This window comes from Delphinapterus leucas, chromosome 14 (genome assembly GCF_059928025.1).
Source record: "Delphinapterus leucas isolate spDelLeu-1000000601 "Yukka" chromosome 14, BTC_Dleu_Yukka2, whole genome shotgun sequence".
Lineage (NCBI taxonomy): Eukaryota > Metazoa > Chordata > Mammalia > Artiodactyla > Monodontidae > Delphinapterus > Delphinapterus leucas.
Window position 1 is genome coordinate 19,728,568 of NC_143142.1, and position 23,717 is coordinate 19,752,284.

Consider the following 23,717-nt stretch of genomic DNA (forward strand, 5'->3'; position numbering starts at 1 on the left):
TTGTGTGGATTACTTAACCTCTCTGTGCTTCAGTTTTCTCTTTTGGAAAATGGTGATAATCAGAGTAGTACCTCCTGGAACATTGAAAGCTCTTAGCGTTGGGCACATAAGCAGTCGATAAATATTTGCTTCTCTTAGCACATGAACCCAGTATCAGGAAAAGTTCTAAAGGTCTGATTCACCTTATCACACTGTCTTATAAAGATCAATTTTAATAGCTGATCCCCCCAGAGGGAGATTACATTTCAACATAGACTTGTTATAGGAAATAGATTCTACCTGGGATTTCAGGCCTGATCAAATCGTGCTGGGTGGAAGAGGGGCTAAGGGCAGGCTTTACTGTCTGGGACCAAATTGTGTCCTAATCACAATGTACATCAGAACTACATGAGAAACTCCTTAAAATCAACATCTCTGAGGGATGAGCCTGGGAATCTGCATTTTAACAAACCCTCCAGATAATTCTAATTTCCAAGAAAGTTGTACAATCCCTGCCTATGGGATGCCTACCAGAAGAGAAACTCTTTTTTTCACTCTCTCTTGCTATTACATTCTTATGTTCTTTTCTCCCCAATTTCTTTACTTTTTTGGGGGGGAGGGGGATGGGGAGTGATGCTTAAAAAAAAAAAAAACCCAAATTTAATTACCTGGAAATACTTTTTTCTTCTTATTTTGTTCTTTTCAGGACTTGTATAGTTTCATTTTTTATTTTTATACCTATGCGTTAATGTACGTATAGAATTTTGTATCCTGCATCCAATTAACATTATACCATCTGTATTATTTCATCCTGCTACGTTTTTTTCTCACACCTTCTCTTCCTCACCCCTTGCTTCTCTGTCCAGGTGACCATCTAAGGTGGCTAGATGGGTATGTGCCTGTGTCCACATTCATCTTAATGCAAGTATATAGTTACGTACATTGAATTTGGGGAACTTGATAGAGCTTTGGTTTCTCATACTGTGTGTATTTTATAAGCATTCTGAAATATTTTTTTTCCTGAAAGCTAAATGAATAAATAAAGGATGCGGTTAGTCTGCCTGTGCTTAAAATTCATATAAGATCTCTATAGTGAAGCTTGCTTTACATTAATGAGGATTATATTTACTCTTTTCGCCTCGTTTGCAATTACTGGGTGAACTCAGGTCGCCTTAGTTCGTTACCGCCATTAGTGCCTGTCAATAACAGAGGGTGTGCCTCAAATGCACAAGTACCTGGGAGCTCATGACGTCTTCCCTCTTCTAGCGGAGGGCAGCTCTGGCCTGCGAGGTGGAGGGCTGGGTTCTGATCATACACGTTACTGCAAATTAAATCTCTCCCTGAGCCTCAGTTGTCCCATCTGTAAAGGATGGTTATTAGGCCCAAGTGGTGCTTCTCTCAGAGAGCCCTGTGGACCACCTGCTTCAGAATCACCATCATACCACTTAAAATGCAGATCCCAAGGCCCCACCCTTGGCCCATTGAACCACAACCTGGGGTGGGGCCCAGGAGCCTGCATGGTCAACAAGTCTCACAGTTGGATCCCATGGACTCTTAAAGGTTGGGAACTACAGATCCCTGTGGTTGAATATCCTGGCAGTTAATCTCCAAACTCTTCTTTGTTCTTTCTCAGGCAGGAAGGAGTTAATCCTGGCTAGTCAGTGTGGTCCTCACCTGCTCCTGCAAGAGCTGCAGCATCTAATGGAGTCAAGAGCTAGAAGTCTACATCCTGGTACATAGTCAGTGGTACTTTTCATATGGATGGGAGGGAAAGAAAGTAGAGAGGAAAGAAAAAAAAAAAATAGATAGCCTCCTTTCAACTCGAGGTCTCTACAAATGCTGCTTTCTTAGCCAGGAATGATGTCCTATGGATGATCTCCTATCTACTTAACTCCTGAGACTCTTAATGTCTTAGCTAAGAACTTGCTTCCTCCGGGAAGCCTTTCAGACCTCTCCATCATGTTGCCTGTGTAGATAATGCTAACCACTCTCCTATCACCTGGTATTTCCCCCAATGTAATTAATTGTTAAATGGCTAACTCACCCCAGTGGACAAGAAAATTTCACCCATGTTCCCAGAGTGCATCAAAAGACCTGGCACTTAGTAAGTGCTCAATGAATAAATATTTGATAAATGACGTGGACATGGTACCTGGCTCAGCTTTAACATTAGAGCCAAGGCTTTCCTGGGCAGAGCTAGCGCTCCAAGAACTATCTCTCTCTCTCTCTCTCACGCACACACATACACCCACACATACACACACACACACACACACACACACACACACACACTGTTCCCACCCCCATAGCACCCCAAACCAGCCAAATGGCAAATTGCACCCAAAATCTGGGAAAAGCCTTCGACAAGTTATCTTAGAATAGTAACAGCTTCTGTCCCAGCCAGTGCTGTCACAGGCAGCTTAATTATGGTAATTAGCCACATTAAAACACGATTATAACATAAAATTGGAATTAGTCATATAACACATTCAAATTTTTTGGTATGCTTATTGATTTTCTTTCCCTGTTAATCAGAGGGCTACAGTAAATTCAGATAGCTCTGGTACAATTAAAACTGAGCCTGTAAATGCTAGTGAAAATTTTAATTAGCATCTGTCTTTTGTTAAGGACAGTGAGGTGAGGATGTATCTTTTTACAGGGAACATAATCAAGGCATTTGTCTTTGTTTTCTGGATCCTAGGTGGGGCAGACCATACTGTTCTCATTCCTTTTTAAGAAGTGTTTTGAAAGAAGATGCAAGTTGTGAAGACATCAAAGAAATGCCTAAACAAGAAGTGGTCGGTTTAAAGAAAAACAGTCATACTTGGTGATTGGAGGTATGTAGACAAAACAACCAATTGAATTGAATCATTCTCTTTTCTGTAGGATGGAGTAGCTTTGAAGTTGGGCAACCACGAGTTTACATCTTAACTCTGCTGTTTACTAGCTGTGTGATCTTGAACAGGCTTTGTTTTGCCTCTCTGAGCCTCAGTTTCCTCATCTGCGAAATGGGGATAATGGTAGACCCTATCTCACAGGATGATTGAGAGAATTAATGGGATTACACATTTTCAACGTGAAGTAACACCTTAATAATTAGGAGTTGTTATCATCATCATTATCATTTTCATCCAATAAAGAGAAGACTCTTGTAATACCTGCCATGACTCTTGAGCTTCATGGTGTAGGGGAAAGACCATGAGTTTGGATTCAGGTAGCTCTCTAATCTGTGCCACTTACAATGTATGCAACCTCAGGCAAGTCATTATATTTCTTTCCTTATTTGTAAGGAATTTTCAAGGGGATGTTGGGAATGTGACAAGGGATGTGGGTCATGCCTGGCATGGAGCTAGCCGTGTGAGCCATGTTGATTCTCCATCTCGAATATCCAGTCCCATCCGCTCAACAGATTGCTTTGGTGGTGGTGTAGCTCAGGCATGTATAGAATATAAAAGCAAGAATCTCCAGGTTTCAAATCACAGCCTTCACTCAGAGGCTTTTCTGTGCTGCCTCCTGCAAGGCCCGTGTCCCACTGTCATGACCTTAGTTGCCGGGAAGTGTTTCTGCCATCTGTGTATACAGAAGAGATAGTAGAGCTCATCAAATATTCCATGTGGTCCCCTGAATTTCCCAGCCTCCCTCGCAGTTGGAGTGAGGCCGTGTGACTCCTTCTGACCAGTAGACTGTGAGCAGAAATATGTCACTTCCATTTGGAGGCAATTAAAGAGCGGTGGCTGGGAAACCACATGTAGAGATAACAAAACTGCAAGATGGAAGTTACCAAATCATCAAGTTACTGCAGGGAGGACAGCTGTCCTGGAGAGCAGTGGAATCCCTGTTGGACTTGTGTGAGTGGAAAGTAAACCATTGTTGCATTAAGCTACTGGAAGTTTGAGGCTCCTTTGTTACAGCAGCATAACCTAGCTTATGCTGATTAACACCGTGATTGGTCTCTGCCATGAAATCCACTTTTTTGTTTGTGCCTCTTGCTCTGAATGCACTGATGGCTTGTTGGCTATTGGCCATTCCCAGACTGACTGATGTGCCTTTTTTCCAGAACTGATTTTAGGTAGACTGGAGGGGAACTGGGGCTTCTAAGTTCAGAGATTTGCCATAACGCTCATGCCCATCGATGCAGCCTACAGCTGCCCCCTCACTGTTCGGACAGCGCAGGTGACTGGGAGAAACAGACATGGAAAACTCAAAATAACAGGGTCCTTGCATGGGTCATTCATAGCCGCATAGACTCCTGCCCATCCTGGGGTGCCCAATGGAATTGATAGGTCAGATATCATGGGCATCCAGTGTTTCCCCTGACCAGAATTCACACCCATCTTTATTTTGGTATCAACACTTAGTTTTTTTTTTTTTGAGACCCACTCATCGGATTCAGGCTTGGTGGGCTTGTCAATCCAAAGGCTTTACCCTCTTCTGTCCAAGAAGTGGGCACATGACCCAACCTCGGTAGTGATTCATACCAAGTGCAGCCTCTTTAAAGGACTCAGGAGGGTCCCAGCTTCCTAGGTCCTTAGAACTGCTGTGATGCTGTCCTCAGACCTGCTTTCCCAACTCTTCTTTGGTCTGTGAGATACTCCTATTCTTCTGACAAAGCTCTCCCACCTTTTTCTGGATGAATTTAGCCAGAATCAGCTCCTTTTCATCAAAGAGTGTTAAGTAATACATAATAATGAATTCCATCCAATATTGACAAAGCCCCTGTCATGTGCTGGGTACCATGCTGGACGCTGTTGCCCTATTACTCTAAGTTTGGAATGACGTTTATGATTGATGGCCTAAGGTAACAAAACTCCGAGGTTAAGTAAAACACAGACTTTAAAAAATTAATTAATTAATTTATTTATTTTTGGCTGCATTGGGTCTTTGTTGCTGCGTGTGGGCTTTCTCTAGTTGCAGAGAGCCGGGGCTAGTCTTCATTGCAGTGTGCAGGCTTCTCATTGCGGTGGCTTCTCTTGTTGCAGAGCACGGGCTATAAGTGTGTGGGCTTCAGTAGCTGTGGCACGTGGGCTCAGTAGTTGTGGCTTGCGGGCTCTAGAGCACAGGCTCAGTAGTTGTGGCACATGGGCCTAGCTGTTCCATGGCATGTGGGATCTTCCCGGACCAGGGCTCGAACCCATGTACCCTGCACTGGCAGGTGGATTCTTAACCACTGCACCACCAGGGAAGTCCCAGTAAAATGCAAACTTATTTATTCATTCAACAAACATACTGTGAGTGCCAATTATGGGCAAATGAACATCTAGGTGCTGGGGATACAGGACTGAAAAAAACAGACCAAAATTTTGTTTTGTTTTGAGAACCACTCATCAGATGCAGGCTTGGTGGGCTGTCAATCAAAAGGCTTTACCCTCTTGGGGCTTCCCTGGAGGGGAAGCAGCAAGGAGGACTCAACGCAGGCAAAAAAAAAAAGGCTTTACCCTCTTCTGTCCAAGAGGTGGTCACATGACCCAACTCGGGTAGTGATTCATATCAAGTGCAGCCTCTTTAAAGGACTTGGGAGGGTCCCAGCTTCCTAGATCCCCAGAACCGCTGTGATGCTGTCCTCAGACCTGCTTTCCCAGCTCTCCTTTGTGAGACTGATATTCTGTTTGGAGGAGGCAGGTGTAAATAACACAGACAATAAAAATATAGAGTAATCAGATGCTCAGAAGTAGTATGTGGAGAAATAAAGCGGTACAGGAGGATGGGTAGCATGTGGTGTCAGGGGTGGGATAAAGAGGGCTTTCAATTTAAAACTCTTTGGTCAGGGAAGACTTCACTGAGATTTGAGCAAAACCTGGAAAATGGAAATGTGCGTTCTCTTGTTCTTGTATTCCAAATTCCATTTTGCAGGCGACTTGGTTTGTAGGGCTGTTGTGGAGACAGGACTTGACACTTAAAATGCACACAATAAACATCAGCTGGAAAACAAGTACAAAGAAGCCATTTGGATGCCAAGTCAGCGCTGTGTGTGGGGAGCACCAGCACTCATCCTCCAATCCTAAACCATCACCCTAGGGATGCTGCATCCCAGCCCTGAAAACTGCTGAGGCTGTGGCCTCACAGGGTGGTTTGTAATCACCAGTCCCCTTCCCCCATCCTAGCTCCCATGCTGCTCTAATTAGGGACCTCGGGCAGCCCCAGCTGCCGGCTGTTTCTGCTGCTCCCAGCCACTGCTCCAGAAGAACTGGGGGTGGGGGAAGAAGGGAGAGAGACAGAGGCGGGGAGGCAGGGAAGGAGAGAGATACAGACAGAGACACACACAGAGAGAAAGAGAGAGACAGAGGGAGGGAGGGCGGGACGGCGGGAGAAGAAGAAGAGAAAACAAGGAACAGAGAGGGAGGGAATGCATTACCCAAGCCTGAGAGAGGCAGATGGAACTCCTCTGCAGTGAGCTTATCCTGGGTGGCCAGGGTACTTCTAACATCTGCAGTTCCTCCCAGCTGCCCCACCCTGCCTACATTCAAGAAATACTCAAGGGCATAGGCTCTGGACACTGGGTTCAGATGGACCCGGGTTCAAATCCTGTCTCTGCCATTGCCTGGACATGGGAACATAGGCAGTCTCACAAGTATCTGAGTCTCAGTTTCATAATGCCAACTTCATAGGTTAGAGAGAGGATTCTGATGTGAAGCGTGGAAAGCACCTAGCCGCCTGCCATGCACATAGTGCAGGGATCTTGGCTCAGTCCTGGCTCTGGGTCCTTGGACACCGCCCGCAGGAGACCCTGGTCCCACACATTCACACAGAACCGTGATTGGGACTCTGATTGAGAACCCTGAGCCCAGTGGCCCTTTTCCCGGCTGCACCCTGGGATCACCTGGGGAGCTTTAAAGAACACAGATGCCCGAGTTCTCTCCCAGAGAGAGTCTGATGTAACTCACTTGGGATGCAGCCTGGGCATCAGAATCTGTGAAAGCTCCCAGGTGATCCCAAGGTGCAGCCAAGGTTGAAAGGCACTGCTTTGTCTCAGGGTGTTGATTTAAACCCCCCCCCCATTTATTCCCAAAGAATGAGAGACACTCAGACAACCTCTCAGACACTTTAGACAGCCTCTCAGACCAGCTGCTCTTTCTTTTTCTAATTTGGTTCGAAAAGCATTTATTGAGCATCTATCTGTGCTCCTGGCACACTGTTAAAATCAAGCACTGTTCCTGTCCTCCAACAGCGTGGTGTCTGGGTGATCATATCCTGCTACGCTTGAGGGGACCATGGGAAAAATTGGGAGGAGAATATCTCACCCAGATTGCGGGACGGGTGGGGAAGGAGGGAGGTTACAGGATCAGACCTAAACTGTGACTTGAAAAACTGAGTAGCAGCTGGCCCAGCAGAGATGTGGAAAGAAGAAGGGTAACCCAGGTGGCTGGAAGAGTATGATGTGTGAAGCATCAAGGGGAGAGGGACAAAATGAGGAGGGGAATTACCTACAGGCAGGTCTATGAGACAGGAGGACAAAGGGCAGGAGTGGAAGACAGTAGAAGCTTTACAGCCATGCCAAGACCCCTGGCCTTCACATTATTGGCACTAGGGAGCCATGGCAGGCTCTAGGTTATGAGGCAGTTTTGATCCCGTGCACAAGTATTGAGAGTGCGGCTGCCTCTGAGTGCTGGGGGGTGGCGCCTCCAGAAGAGGAAATGGCCTTTGTTTGGCAATTTTTCCACAAGCAATTTTATTCCATTCCCTTCCATCCTGTAGAAACATGAAGTTATCCAGAGAACATCACTGCCATGGTAACGGTAAGAGAAACAATGCACCCATTTGTGTAAAACTGTCCATAAAGCCTGTTTATTTTTCATACCATTATTTTAATAGGTGGGGATGGCAGTGATGGGATGGGGAACAGCAGGCTTTAGTGGTGCCGCTAACGTAGCCTTTTCTTGAAACAACTTGAAATGCTCACAGACATTCAGACATTGGCACTCAGATCATGTCTCTGGCTAGGAACTCCCGCTGCTTTAGAATCTTACGGCTGGGAAGCATCCCCTGTTCCTGGAACTGAAAGGCAGTATGGTCAAGTGGTTATAAGCTCCCTCCTTGGGTTTGAGTTCCTGTTCTGTCACTGATTGGTGACTGTTGGCAAATTTCATTACCCCTCTGAGCCTCCGTCTATTCATCCGCATCGTTCATCCCCCTTAGAATCTGGGGGAGAACACAGATAGTACACCTGGAAACACATAAGGAAATAAGAAAGATGGTTTTAGAGAGTGATACGTGCTTAAAAGGATTTAAAACTGAGGAAGTTCTCTCCAAGGAGGTGCCATTCTGGCTGACCACAGGGTGAGAATGAGCCACGTGTGTACCTATCAGGAGGAAAGACCTCCCAGGCAGGGGATCAGCAATCACAAAGAATAAGAGACCTGAGTTTGGAATGTTTGCAGCTGGACCTTCGTAAAGGGAAGCACAAGAAAAGGTCAGAGAGGGTAAAGGGGCCAGATCTGGAGGACCCTGTAGGCTAGGGTAGGAGTTTGGGTTACAATGATACAAACTCCTAGGGTGGTTGCAAGGGTTAAATGAGATATTGAACAGTAAACTCTAAAGCAGCTGCTTGAAAACGTCAGCTTACATTCTCACCAGGATATCTGCAGCCCATCATCTCTCGGGTGTGGAAGCTATGACCACAGAATGATCGAACTGCAGACCTGGGAGGGCTTTCAGAGATCACTTTTCCTAATTATTTTCCTTTTTCATATGGGTGAATTAAGGATCAGAGAGGGCAAGGGACTTACAGACATCGCACAGGAGTCCGTGGAGCAGCCTCTGGGCTCTCCGACTTCTGCCCACTCTCCCTTGGGCTCCTGGACTCAAGTCCATCCATGATCTCTAAAGAGAAATCCCTTGGTCTCTGTTCCTGCTGGTGCCAGGTGGTTTTCCTCCTGGGGAACAGTGTGGGGTAATGGAAAAACACAGAGCCTCAGAGGGTCATCAGACATTAGTCCTCTTCTCCCGCCCTCCTGTCCTCCTGGGAACAAAGGCTGGGCTTTGGCTGGGGAGCTGGAAGAAAGGTCAGGTTATGGGGTCAGCAGGGACCTGACAGAGCCTGGTATTTCAGTATTCCATTATGAAGAGAATGGTGAGATAGGAGAGGAAGGCGAAGGGCTAGAGGATGTCTCTGCAACTGAACAGAGCAGTACCGCCTTGCTTAATTTCAAGTGAGGCGAGTCACATGGAAAATGAGTTAGATTGGCTAAGTCCCTGATGGGCTTGGGTGTTTTACTGATTGTATACCCTTAACCCCAGCTGGACTTGCCTCTCGTTCTAGGCATACAGAAATACACTTAACAAATCCTGTTAGAGAAGAGCTTTTTATGGCATTTGGGCCATGTCCTTTCACTTACAATCTGTATAATACATGATAATTCCTCCCGCTTACTGAGCACCTACTACAGCGTGGGTACTTGGTTCAGCACTGAACATGCATCCTGTCTCTTACTATTACAAAAGCCCCAGAAGTAGTTACTAGTATCGCTTGCTTCGTATAGACAAGGAAACTGAAGTTCAGAGGTGACACATAGAGGAGGGAGTTCTGACTCCCTCAAACTCAGACATGTCTGACTCCAGGTAAACCTGCTGATTCCAAAGGACTCAGGTGCTCATAGGGCCACCAAATATGAAAGTCTTAGAATAGCCCACAGGTGTGTACTTCTATGCAGATATAGGCTGTTCTTCATGGTCTGAAAAATGTGTGTGTCACCGTTTATAGTGCCAGCAGAGTATATAAATATACACAGTACCTTTTATTGATTTTTTTTTTTTTCTCACCTTTGAGACTCAAAAACCTAAACCCAGGAAAATCTCCCGGCTGGGTTTGCAGGAACTTGACCGTGGGGGTCCCATCAGATCCTATATGTTTGTCCCTCTCCTTTAGCCTCCTTCCTGTTTCTAACAGTGTCCTGGTTTTCCTTCTTGTCTGGCCAGACAGGCCTCTGGAGAATGCAGATCCATCTTGCAGGCTCACTTTGTATTCTGTAAACTTTCAGTTTGAAAATAAAGGCAAATCTCTGCTGTACAATGGGCATTTCTCAAGAGCCAGGACAGGTGATAGAGACAGATCCAGCATTTTCAGGAAAATCAAATAGGCATAATTGCTTCTTTCCAGGTAATGTAGATGCACTGGATGGGGGCGGCTGTGTCACAGTTGATCATTCCCTTGTTAGCATCTGACCAGAGTGATGTGATAGCCACGGGCTTCTTGCATGGGGGCTGCACAGGCTCAGCTTATGAAGACCGGGTTGAAAACACATGATGAGAAGATGCTGGTTTGATGCTTTGCCTGCTTTTCAAAGACCCAGGGTGGATTTGTCTCCTGGACTTTACTCTTGCTGGGTTTTTTTTTTTCCTTTTTACTAGCTCCCTCTCTTTCAATATGTCTCCTTTATATTCCATTTTTACTCTAAGACAAAAGATTTTTTCTCTTTTTTATTTTCCCCCAGTGATAAAGACTTTTCCAATTCCGGATGTTCCTAGGGGGAGAAATTGATGCTGGGTTTGGGCGGGGCAGGACTGTGAATAAAAATTGACACTTCCTATATTGTATGTTGATGGGGAGAGTAATTACTGAGTATAGACTACCTGGCACACTCACAGTCAAGCCCCTGGTTAATTATGATCTGCGTAGACAGAAAAATGGCATCAGAGAAATATGACAACAATGGCTAGCATTTATCGCAGCAGCCCTTTTTCAGTCTCAGAGCCTTGCACTTGCTGTGTCCTCTACTTAGAACATACTCTTCCCCAGATCTTCATCTGGTTACCTTTTTTGCACCATTCACTCCTCTGGTTAAATGTCTCCTAGCCTGTGAGGCCATCCCTGATCACTCAAAAGGAATGTGCCTTGTTTACTCTCAACTCATCTTGTTTTATCTTCCTCATAGAGCTTTCTGAAATTCTTATTGAGGTTTTACTGTCTATCCCTCACCTGACAAGGTAAGCTCCAGAGAGCAGGGACTTTGTTTTATTCATTTGTGTATCCCCAGTGCCAAAAACGGTATCTGGCACATAGAAGCTGCTCAAAAAATATTTGTTGAAAGGATGGATAGATGGATGGATAGGAGGATAGATGGATGGATGGGTGGACAGATGAATGGAGAGTTTACTACATGCTACATGCATTATCCTAAGTGCTTTATAATGATTGTCTCATTTAATCTTAAATGACAACCTTTCATTGAAGCAGCTTCAGAGAGGTTAAGACAGTTGTTAAAGGTCACACAGCTGTGAGTAGGAGAGAAATAATTCAAATTCAGTTCTGTCCCGTTTCAAAGCCCACTTTTAACCACTCTGCTTCTCCTGGCATAGAACATTAATCTTGAAAAGGATTTGGGCACTCAGGTTACCAGACTTAACTAGACTATCAGCTCTAGAGAGCAAGAGATGGAGTCTGCTGTATCCACAGCACCTTGCATAGAGTTTGGCACCTAGTAGTCACTCAATAAATAGTAGATGCTCAAACAATATTTGCAGATAGATGGGATAGATAGATGGAATAGATGGATGAGTGGGTGGGTGAGTGGGTGAGTGGGTGGCTGGCTGGCTGGCTGGATGGACAGATAGGTGGATGGGTGGATAAGGAAACAGAGTCCCAGAGAAGCTGGCGACTCACCTAAGATCACACAGCATATCAGCAGGAAAGAGATCAGAACTCAGGACTCCTATCCCAGTACTGTCTGGCTCACAACACCAAACATTTGAGAATGAAATTGAGTGTTTTCCTTATGGTTTGCACTGGGCTAAATGCTCTAGTTTATTGGTTCAAGGGATGCTCTCTGTAACCCTATAAACTAAGTGCTATTGTATCTCCTCATGGCACAGTGATATTATCCACTTGTGTCAGTCACCTCACATGGTAAGTGTTATTTTTATCCCTCCTCCTCAGAAGAGGAATATAAGGCTCAGAGAGGTTAAATAACTTGCCCTTCTTACCCAGCAGGAAGAGGTGAGGCTAGAATCGAACTCTTTGTCTCCACTGGACCAATATTAGCTGCGTAAGAGCTGATTTATCAAGCGGCAACATATAAAGTAGACAGAGTTGTGAGCACACGTCATCTGCTCTGCAGAGAATCTGGGATTCTCTGCCTAGGCAGCAGTGGGTAGCAGGAAGTCCACCCTGACGCCAGAATCGAGGCCAGAAGTGCCCTATGGTAATAGAGCATAAGCCTGGACAAAAGGTAGACCAAGTACATGATATTGAGGGGGTCATTTTGCCTTCCTGAACCTCAGTTTCCTCATCTGTGATATGGGTATTGAAATTGTGCTCGGGGAAGATTTTCATCTGCAAGCTGCTCTGGTTCCTTGTAGAATTCTATCCCTATCATGGTATTTCTTCTTGGGGAAAAAAAAAATATGTCAATATTGCTCTTAGAGAATCCCCTTATATTCCCACCATCCAATTTCAGATTACTGGGTCTGTGTCCCATTCTCTCAGGACTTTGTGCCATGTTTCAGCTGGCAAATGGAATGAATAAATCCCTGCCCATGTGTTCAATGAGTTAAGGGTTTGCAATGTCATTTCTGCCACATAAGATACCTGCATGCAAGCAACTGATCTTCTAGAGGCCCCGTGACTTTACCAAAAGGAGTGTCTCTGATGGTAGACTTTTATTCACTCTGGTCTCCTGGTAACAAGGAGGTGTTGAAGCACCAGGGGACATCCATGGAATCATAGCATAGAGGTAGCCATCAAATACCTGGGAAATAGCATATTGAGATGCAGTGGGTTCTAACTCTGGACTCGGGCCTGGCACTGAATCCTGTCCAAGTGACCTAAGCTGGGTTGTGCCGCTCTCTAGGGCTCAGGTACTCATCTGTCAGATGGAGACAATCACACCTCACTGGCAGGATCATTGTGAAATTATATCATTATAGCACCTGGCAAACAGTAGATGCTTATAAACATTAGTTTCCTTGCTTCCACGTGTGGAGCTGGCCTATCTCTGTTTTCCTCTCCCTTGCTTTCTCCCTTTTCCTTTTCCTCCGTCTTTCTTGCTTGTTTATGTTTCCATTCAACAAGTAGTATTGTGAGCCTGCTGGATGCTAGCACTGTGTCAGCACTGAGCGGATGGTGATGAGCAAGACAGGCAAGGCCACACCTTACAGAGCCCCCCACCCAACCCAGCAAAGCAACGGGAATGCTTCATCTTCCCCAAAGGAGAAATCAGCTCTTGGGCACCGTGTGCCTCAGCCTCCCTCTTTTTTTTTTCATTTTTGCGGTACGCGGGCCTCTCACTGTTGTGGCCTCTCCCGTTACGGAGCACAGGCTCCGGACGCACAGGCCCAGTGGCCATGGCTCACAGGCCCAGCCGCTCCATGGCATGTGGGATCCTCCTGGACCGGGGCACGAACCCGCGTCCCCTGCATTGGTAGGCGGACTCTCAACCACTGCGCCACCAGGGAAGCCCTCAACCTCCCTCTTTATCAAAACCGATTGGCTTTACTGCCAGGAATGGAAACTTCTTGCAGCCACTGATGGGGTTTTATTGGGGGCTCTCTACCCCCCAGAACCTGATGCAGATCTGGACCTGTAGTGAGGACCCTGTAAAAGAACACTGAATGCGTGAGTGAGTGGGGAGGCTTTGGGTGTGGAGGGTCTTTTGGAAACCTGGACCAGACTGCTCCCTCCCCCCTCCTTCCTCCTCCACCCAGTCTGCAACTCCCCCACCCATTCTTTATAGGGACTCCTAGCTCCTCCACTCTGCCTAAGACATATTCCTCCCCGCTGCTGCCTGCAACCTTCTCTCCATCTGCTCCTCTGCCTGCTCAGGCTGCAACGTGGGGATAGTGTGGCAAGGTGGAGTGGAGGGAGGGAGAAGGAGGGCTTTCTAAATTGGGGTGACAGGCCTGGGAAGCTGGCTGGGTCTGCAAAAGTAGTCCACACAGTGAGTCTCCAGGAGTGGGTGCAAGCTTGTCCCCGTTCCAGCCACTGCCTGTGCCCAAGCATCTGCCTGTCTCCCCCCATCACCCCTATTTGTGGAGAAGAGACAAGTTGCTGAGAATCAGGGCTGGGCAAGAGCAAAACGGATGAGAGTAGGCCTTGAACTCAAGCTCAGATGGGGGAAGGGAGTACAGCAGGGCTAAAGGACTGAGCTGAGAGGAAGCCTTGGCGAGCTCTGGTGGCCCGTTAACAATGGAAATATGAGAAACGGTGCTCAGATTAGAACATGGATAAATGTTCAGGTTGGGCTTCAGGGGTGTACAAAGCCCCCGGGTATTGGATGCACAATTTTGTGGCCATTTGTATCCTTCTAGGGAGATTGACAGCTTCCATCAGATCCACAGAGTTTGAGACTTTCTAGGTTATGGGGACTCACTTTGGAAATGCGGAGGGCTGTCAGGGAAGAGGCTGGCTGGGGCCGAGAGAGCTGAAGTTGGGATCTCTCCGAAAGGCTGAGCAATGGAAAGCTCTAGGCTGCGCACAGGCTGAGGGCTGCGCTCGGTTTTGAGGCCTCCATCTCACCTTCCGGAAAATGGTCCGGACGCTCTCCAGCCTCGCCTCGCCGGCGCAGGGCTGCAGTGAGCATCCGCCAAGAGGAAACGCTCGGCCCACAGGACGCGAGGGGAATCGGCGTTAAACTTTGCAGGGCCGACGGGCCAGCGGCCAGAGGAGGAGGCTGGCACCCCGGGCGCGGCCGGCCCCTCGCGCTCGCTGCCCGCCCGCCCCCTCCCTTCCTCCCCGCACTGGCTCGGCACAGACTCGGCCCCAGCCCCCTCCCTCCTCCCGCTCGCGCCTCGCTCGTTCGCTGGCTCGCCGGCTCCTCCTCACTCGCCCGCCCGCGCCCGGCGCAGCTCGGCCAGAGCGTTCGCGGGGCTGAACGCGCGTCCGCCCGGGGGGCTCCGGCGGCTGCCCCCGGCCCGCGGCCCCCTCCCCGGCTCCCGCCTTCCCTTCCTCGCTCGCTGCCTCTCTCCTTCCCCGGCTCCCGCGCCGTCCGCCCGCCCCGCAGCCCGCGGCTCCGCGCCCCCCGCAGCCAAGATGCCCGCGGCCCGGCCGCCCGCCGCGGGACCCGGCGGGATCGCGCTGCTCCTCGCTCTGCTCCTGGGAAGCCCCGCGGCCGCCCCGGCAGAAGGTAAGCGCCCAGAGGGGCGGGGCGGGGGAGGGGCAAAGTTGCCGCGAGTGCGGGGCGGCTGAGGGGTCCTAGCCGACCCAGACGACTCGCTCCACATCTGCCGGGATGTGGAGCGGGGGCGGCTTCCCAAATTCGGGGCTAGGAACCGCGTCCCCTTGGCCCGGGCTGCTGGGAGTGTGGAGGTGGGGATGTGTCTGAAGGACTCGGGCGCTTTCCTGCCTCGGCCGCGGGCTCCCTTTCTGCCTTCCCGGCTGTGCGGCTGACTCCCCTGTGCAGCCCCAGAGAATCTCCTTGGAGCGGGGTCGCCTCCAGACCCCAGATTCCCGGAGCTCTCTGCAGCCGCACCCGGGGCCGGGTGCCAGGTAATTCTCACCCTTTCGGGGAGAGGACGAGAAGCGGGGGCAGCTGACCCGCCGTGCAAGTGAGGGCTAGACTCGAACAGTGCGTCTGGGGGCCGTCGCAGTGCCGCGTCCTCCCACGCCAGGACCCCTTGCTTCCTTTTGGTTCAGGCTGCCCCGAGGGACCGGGTCCCTGGACCGATCCCAACCAAGTGTCTGGAAGCCGAACTTGGGTGTGGCTTTCGCCTGGAGGCCAGTGGAGGGGGCTCCGGGTTCTCAGAACTTAGCGGGGGAGGGAGAGGAGATCTTAGGTCACAGGCGGGAACCTGAGCGGACTCCCCCCTTTTTTCTCTCTTCAACAGCCGGGTGTCTCTTAACACTACTCTGAATTGGGGGCGGGGCGGGGGGTTGCTAGTTTCACCCGGCACGTGCTAGCCGGTTGGGAAGAAGGCGGGGGGGGGGGGGAGGTGTCCAAGTTTAGCGGAGGATGGCGGCTCCTTCCCAGACCTGGAGCCGCACCCTCTCCTCCACCCCGCTGAGGTTCCCCAGGGAAAATTGTGGAGGGTGGTCAGGTGTGTGGGGCTTTGAGATGGAAAGGGGAGTATGGCGCCGAACTCATCCAAAACTAACCCGGAGAGCTTCGAGGGTTTGATCAGGCCACTAGGAGACCCCAGAGTGGTGGGAAGCGTTCGTAGATCTCGCCTTTTGAAAGGTCCAACTCCTGTTCCCAGTAACTCGCCCCTCACGTGGGAAAAAGCAGGCAGTGCAGGGTCTCCCCAGGCTGAAGACAACCCGGAGGGCACACACTCTGTCCATCTGGAGCCCCGTGTTTGGCTTGGACCGTCTTGACCCCGAGCTAGGGGACCGGCGGTGTCCCTTCTCCCTGGGGAATTCTGGACCCCTGGCGCGCGCACCTGCTTTCAGCGCCGAAGGCCGCGGACAGCTCTCCGCTCGCGGGCACTGGCCCTGGGTCTCCTTCTCTTCAACTCTTCCCCACGGCCTGGAGTGCCCTCCTCAGCATAAATCAGGCATTTTATCCCCCACCCCTTTCTCTTTAAATGTGGAGCCCAGAGTACAGAGCAAAGGAAATAACTCATCACCTTTTGTTTAACAAAGCATATCGTTAAAGAACCCCCTTTTATGAGGCAGTAATATTCACAGTTTACACCAGGTCTGGACAGTTTCTCTGGGAAAGATGGGAGAAGAGAATCGGCTTAAATAAGTCGTTTCCACCACAGCATGCCCTTTCTTAATTAGCTGTCTTTTCCAACAATGGCTTGGTGGCCTTGAACAGAGTCCAGATCTCCCTCCCTCACCCCGCTTTTGAATCTGAAAGCTACCCAGTGGCTTGCTGGCTTTTCTAAAGTGATTCTACCTCTGAGGACGGCACTCTCCGATATACCACCCTCCAGGAAAAATGTCTTAATGTCACATATTGAATTGTCATCCAAGACAAGGATTTCATATCCTGCTTCCTCCCCTGGCTTCAAACACAAAATGCGTGTGTGTGTGTTTTAATTTTTAAGACATTTTACATTATTTTTTCCAACTGCTCGACTCTGTAGCTAGCCAGCATATATTTTTAATTAACTTCAGGTCATTGCCAAATTAAAGTCAACCAGTGTACTACTTCAGAAGGTTCATTAATAACGGTGTGGTTCTGACTCCAAGACTGTGAGTCATAAGGAGGGAGTAAGGGTAGCCTATGAGCATTTGGGAACAATTGACCTTCCACAGTACATTCTGTTTTTAACGTGGAGCCCAACTTGCACTAATGTCAGATGGAGACCCATTCGTCTCATTCCGTGTTGCAAGCCGGTCCTTCTGTTTGTGGTGCAGTGAGGAGATTTGTAAATACAGTACTTGAAAGAGACTTGTTGCTAAATTCTTATGTAGGTCACGTGATTCTCTGTGCCATTTTGCCGTAAGGCATGAATAAGTATAAAGTATAACTTGTTTTTGAAGAGGCTTCTTATTGTCTAAGATATGCACATGGGGTATAGCTGTAACTACATGCCAAGACTGCAGAGCTTGAGTGTAATTTTTTTCCTTGAATTAATAAATTCAATATTGCTTAATAAGACTCAAATTTGCGGCTTCCTCCAGTCTCTAATGTACCCTGTCGTTAGATTCACTTAAAGACTATTTTCATGGTGGATCGGCTTTTTTTTTTTGATCTGTGGAGTTTTAGCCGCCCCTGCTGGGGCCACCTTATCAAAGCCTGAGGGATTCTTGGGTTCGCAGGTCTCGGCTGGACATTAGGAAAATAATGTTATATTCCTTTCCTTCCTCTTCCCAGGCAAAAGGATGTTTCCTGATCAGAACGGTTTGTTTTCTAGTTTTGCTTACAAGTTCATTCCTGCTATTCAAAAAGCGATTCGAAAGGGCTCAATTTACAGGTCCTCATATTTGGTCCACATTCTGCAACATGCCATTGGCACAGACCTCCACTAGGGGCGCTCAAAGCTACGGTTGGTGATTGAGGGCAGAAGGGGTGAATTCTGACCTTTGGAACCACCAGGTGTGTGCAATGCCAAAGGTCAGTGAAATGGAGCTCTCCTATTTCTAAGAGAAAAATTACTTGATGGTGCTTGATATATGCAGTGAAAAAGGAAGGAAAGGTGAAAAGAGGGAGGGGGGATGCCCCAAGGAAGGCATCATTAGAATACAGAGTCCAACTGCCCTTTTTTTTAATACCAATTTGTGGTTTCTTTCATGGAGCCAAATTGCAAAACACCAAAGAGGCCATGGCAAGGCTGTTCTGAGGAGTTTGACTCAGCTGGCCACTGGGATTAAATTTGTAGGGTTCCAGAAAAGAAGTATGTGGTTTTGGAATCGGAGCGACCTGGGTCAGGCCCAGCTGCGTTGTTTATGAATGTGTGACCTTTGTCAGGTCGATCTTCTCTGGGCCACCATTTCACTACCTGTGGGATGGGGATGGAGGTGGGGTGGGGATTAATGGTCCCAGCCTGGAAGGATGGTTGCAGTGATTACATAACACTTATACCTGTAAAGCACCTGGCATGTAATAGATGCTCAAGTAATGTTTTCTCCCGTTTCTTCCCTACTTTCCAAAGCAAACTTCCCCTCCTAGTAGTCACCTGGAAAGCAGATCCTTGAAGTTGGTGTTGGAAATGTTGGAATAAATATCTGGATAATTTAGGCCCAAGTAGAAGGGTTGGAGGTAGGGTAACGAGTAGCCCAGGTGAGAAATTTTCATGACCTGGTGCAGACTCCCTTTCTTTTCAAACTCTCATACTGTATCTCTTTGAACCTCAATATTACCACCAGAAAGCAGAGTTCATTGTACCAGAGATATAGGATAGCAGGATAGTGGTTGGAAGGAAGACCTAAGAAGAGAGTCTTCTGGAAAAAACAGTTATCCGTTCATTCATTTAACATTTACTAAGCACTTCCTATGCATGCAGCGGGCCCTGTATTGGGTGCTGGAGACACAGAATAATATGATGAGGTCCTTATCCCGGTAATGGCAGCCTAGCAAGAAAGACCTGCAGGTAAATCACCAGTGTCTACACCACACCATGGGATACGTGTTGGGAGGGGGTGATTGTAATCAGAGTGCAGGGATCTCACAGGTGGGTGTGTTTAATTCTGGCCAGAGGTAGTCAGTGAAGGCTTCCCTGAGTTGATAGCATCTGAGCTGGCCCTAAAGGGATGTGACAGGTACCAGCAGCCACGGGAGATTTCTTCTTTGGGGCAGTGATGATCCTGAAGAAGGCTTCACTTTCGGAACACATCACACACCTGTGGAATTGGGGAAACAGGAGCGAGTGGGCAGGGAAGGGAGGCAGTCACGCACGCGCACACGTGAGAAGGATAGAAGGATCCTGGGATCTGCCCACCCTTTTGGCGTTCCCCTGGATTGCATGGGCCGCTGAGGAGGTGAGAGCTGGAGCAAAGGCCTGTGAGCCGCGGTGTTCACTGTTATCCACTAGAGGTTGTGATGACACCGATGGAATCCTCTCCGAAGACAGCCGAGCCCAGATGCTGAGTATAGACAGCAGTGCACAGCCCTGGGTGAACATTGCTTTACAGGATTTGCATATTTGCATAATCCTCTGGTTACTGTAGTTCCTCTGAAACCCTTTGGTGGTGGTGGAGGGTGGGGATAGGGAAGAGAACGGGGCTGCTTTCAGGGGAGGTTAAAAGGGTGATGCATTGGGCTGAGGTCAGTGGACCTAGGTGACGTAATTTACTAGACCATGGCTGGGACTGTGTCAGCGATGAAAACAGCATTTATTGAGTGTTGATTTCATTCCAAGCCTCGTGATGAGTGGCTTATATAGATTTGTTCAGAGCATCCTCACAACAGCCCCATGGGGTAGATGCTGTTATTTTCCTAATATTATGGTCGGGGAAATCGAGGCACAGTGAGGTTAAGCAATGCGTTGAAAGTCACAAAGCCAAGAAGTGGTTTCAGTCTGGCATCAAACCCAGGCCTGAGCCAGAATCCTTTAGAACCATGCCCCACTACTGCCTCTTACTTGCAGCATTCCCCAAGCTCATGTGCAGATTCTGCAGACCCCTGGGTGGGTGGGGGGGCAATAAATACTTATCAGGTGTGTGTTGGATGTGTCTCCTGTGCCTACACAGTTCCTGGCACATTGTAAGCACTCAAGTGAAACTGGTCAAATTGAAGTGAGTCGTAAAGTGAAGTAGGCTACAATTAAAGTGTAGGCAATTAATTCATAATCATTATATCTAACGAGTACTTAATATATATTCAGCCCTGACATGGGATATTTTAATCTCCACCATTTCTCTGCATTGTGTGGATGAGGGGCTGTTGTCCGTTCAGGAAGCTCACAGTTGGTAGCCAGGAGGTTGCAGAGGTAGGATTTGAATCCAGGTAGCCTAGCTGCTGCGTTTGTGAACTTGACTGCTGGGCACAGCGCCTTCCAGGCTGGGTCCTGCTGTGTTTCCAAGTGAAATGTGCACAAAGCATGCTTTCACCGTTAGTGTGCAGCCCGGCGGGGTGGGTCCAAACCCCAGCTCACCCAACTCCCAAGACTGACAGGACAGAAACCAAAATCAACTAGGATTTTCCCAAGCTCTTAATAGCTCTCAAAAAAAAAAAAGAAAGAAAAAGCATAGGGGTTATTCTTCCCAGGCAGGGAAAGGAGACTTCATGAAAGAAGGTGGGAGAGACAGCTAGTTCATTGGTTGGTTTTGAAGCTGTGGCTGTTTGTAATTTCTCATGTTCCCAGGCCACTCAACCATTCATGGAGAACTCACAGTGTAGCTTGGTTTCTGTAAGCCCCTGAGTTCAGGACCTAAGCTCAGCCATCTCCTAGCCATGAGCCTCAATTTTCCCATCTGTAAAATGGATCACAGTAACCACTACCCCGTACACAAAGCTGTCCTCACAGGGCTGGGATGAGACACAGGAGTCAAGATGCTTTATGCATGCCAGGAGTTCAAGCTTCAGGGAGATGGGTGCTGGCACGGAAAGCTGAAGACCCCAAACACCCACCATGTGTTTCTTCCTGGGCTTGTTATGAGAGAATTACAAACTATAACATGCTATTTGCCATTGAGCGTGCGCTACTCTGTGCCACAGGACCGTCCACGTGCTTACTCTGTATTCACTCATCTGATCCTCACCCAACGCTATGAGATGATGTCACTAACTACATGTTACTGATGAGGAAGCGGAGTCTTAGAAACATACAGGTGTCATGGCAATGAATGATGGAGTTGCTTAAGGTGTCATGGGCAAGCAGTGATGCAGTCAGGATTCAAACCCGAGACTGGTTGACTCCAAAGCCCAGGTTTGTTCTAGATGCTAGAGTATGAGCGTATAGGTGTCACATAGCAATGGCTAAATGAAGAGCTGATGCAGACCCAGAAATCAAGGCGGTTTGACTGGCCTCCAGGAGGGGAGGTGTCTCACCCAGTGGCAGATGCCAGGTGTCTCACAGCAGATCACAAAGAGGAGAAAGAGTTCATACCCACCCTGATGGCTTCTGGGTGAAGCATCCTTCTTGTCTTCTCAGGCTGTTCCTTCATCCTGGACTGTCATCCTAGGAGGCTGAAGGAGTTCAGAGAGGACCAGATTAAAATCCCAGATAGCTGATTTAGCATCATGATTTTGAGCTATTTGCCTTAGCGTTCTGAACCTATTCTGGCCTGGTATATAAAATGGGAGGGACGTGTCTCCCTTGAAAGACTGTCAAGAATGTATGTAGGTATGTGTGGCCCATAGCAAGCACTCAATAAAAAGTTGCCATTATCGCTAGTATTGTTCACCTGGTGAACTTCTAGTCATCCTTCAAAACCTAGTCCCTAGTTGTCTCTTTCTATAAGACCTTCCCTTGCCTCTCTCCTCCTTATACCAGTTATGAATGATCTTCTGTCTCCCCGCTCAACGCATTCTATCCCCTATTATGCGTAACTCACACACTGATGAGTTACCAGTTTACATGCCTCCCTCCCACTAGACAATGAACTTTCCAAAAACCTCAGCTGAATCATACTCTTCCATAGCTCTCTTAGCCTGTATCTAACCCAGTGTAAGTGGTTACATTTACTCTGTTAAATGACCTTTCATCTTAATCTTAGCAGTGAGGTGGTAGAGTCCTGAGATCTGAATTTCATTCCCGACTCCTTCTACATCTGTGTGGTCTTAGGCAGCGGGTATGAGCCTTGGTTCCTCATCTGAAAAATGAGACTAAAAATAGAGTCCTACCTCATAGGATTGCCATGAGGAAAATCGATGAGATAATAGATGTGAACTCACTGAAGAATTCTACAAATAGGAAAAGGAGAAAGGAAAATTAGAAGATGAGGGAGGAGAGAAATTTTGTAAAGAGAAAAAACCCACCTTTGTGCAGACACATGGCCACAAGGTGGACCATTCATTGAGTGCTTGCTGAGGGCATCTTTCTTTCCAAGGGGAATATTGGTTGCAATTATTTACCCTGTGGCTTAGCTCATTTAATATTAGGAACTTTCTGGACACCACACTGGTTATTGTAGACTCTGCTTTCTCTTGGCTCCCTGGCAGCTGCAGAAACAGCAAATGCCCAGCTGAAAACTGGGAAAGAATAGCAAAGTGAATGAAAACCCAGGCTCTAGAGTCAGAACAATCTGAGTGTAACTCTGTTGCTTTTCATTAGATGTGTGACCTTGGACAAGCTGCTTTGTCACTCTGAGCCAGCATTGGACCTCATTTGGGGGTAATGGTCTATTCTCTGCCCACTTCCTAGGGATCATGGGATGGAGGGGGGCTTGGTATAGAGATGCTCTGCCAAAAAAAAATAAACAAGCTACCCTTCCTGGGATCTGTAATATTCATCAGATAGTAGCAGTTCTTCAGGCTCCCCACCTGCCTCAACCCTCCCCCTGATATTTTCATTTTATTGAGGAAAGAGACCCAAAGATGAGAAGGGACTGACTTACTCAAAATCCCACCACAAGTGAGTGGCAGAGCCAGGACTGGAACCTCTGACTTGTGTCTTCTCACTCCCATTCTAAAGTGACTCCCTCCTCTTAAAGAAACATAGAATCCCAGCTGTCCTCAAGCGTATGTTCTGAGACCCAAGGAGATGTGGCAGTGAAAGCCTTAAGGGCATCTGTCTCCATTAAACCAGTGGCATCCCTTACCCACATTGGATATTTACATTATGTGGCCATGGCGGAGTGGCTGCATTAAAGGAGCTTCAGCAGAAGCTGAAATCAAGCTCTACCTCCCTCCTGTGCTGAGTTGGCACCTGAATCTTCGAGGCATCAGTGGACCAGCTTGCACCTGGGAATGGTGCCATCCAACCAGATGGCTCAAGTCAAGCAAGCCAGAGTAAGCCAAGGAGGCTCAGAGAGGTGCAGGTCCCAGGCCAGGTGCACCTCCCGGGCTTCCTTGCCCTCACCATGGGTTGTAGAGAGTGGCTGATTGAGAAACCCAGCGTGGGGCATGGGGTGTAGAGAGCCAGGGAGGGGTCGCAGGAGGCATAGATGGTGTGGTCAGGACCAGCTTTGGGCAAGTAGGACACCAGGGATGATCCAGGGACTGGAGGTGAAGGCAAGGTGAGTGGATACAGTCTAATACATGGGATCTGGAGCTTGGGATAAGTCGTAGAAGGAAGAAGGGTGGGTTTGATCCATTGGGTGACAGTTTCCTTGTCTCACCCGTTCCCAGCTTGGGGGTAGGCACGTGCCAAAGCTTAGCTCATAAATCAGTGAGTTCAGGATGCTGAAATGAAGCATTGCCCCAAGATCAGGAGCGCCACTGGGCAAGGCAGTGTAGTGTATTAAAGAGCACAGACTCCAGAATCAGAGATGTCCATTGCAGCCTGTGTGATCTTAGACAAGTCACTTCACTCTGAGATGA

General features: G+C 48.2%; 1 protein-coding gene across 1 annotated transcript in view; it reads left to right on the top strand.

Annotated features, from left to right (window-relative positions):
* The first annotated feature begins 14,435 nt into the window (after positions 1 to 14,435).
* The window catches only part of SEZ6L (seizure related 6 homolog like), a 198,166-nt gene continuing 188,884 nt past the window's right edge, over positions 14,436 to 23,717 (top strand). The window contains exons 1-4 of the mRNA XM_089895386.1: positions 14,436 to 14,481; positions 14,550 to 15,032; positions 15,114 to 15,214; positions 15,309 to 15,394. Coding sequence (XP_089751512.1) covers positions 14,436 to 14,481; positions 14,550 to 15,032; positions 15,114 to 15,214; positions 15,309 to 15,394 — 716 coding nt within the window. The remainder of the gene's footprint in view (positions 14,482 to 14,549; positions 15,033 to 15,113; positions 15,215 to 15,308; positions 15,395 to 23,717) is intronic.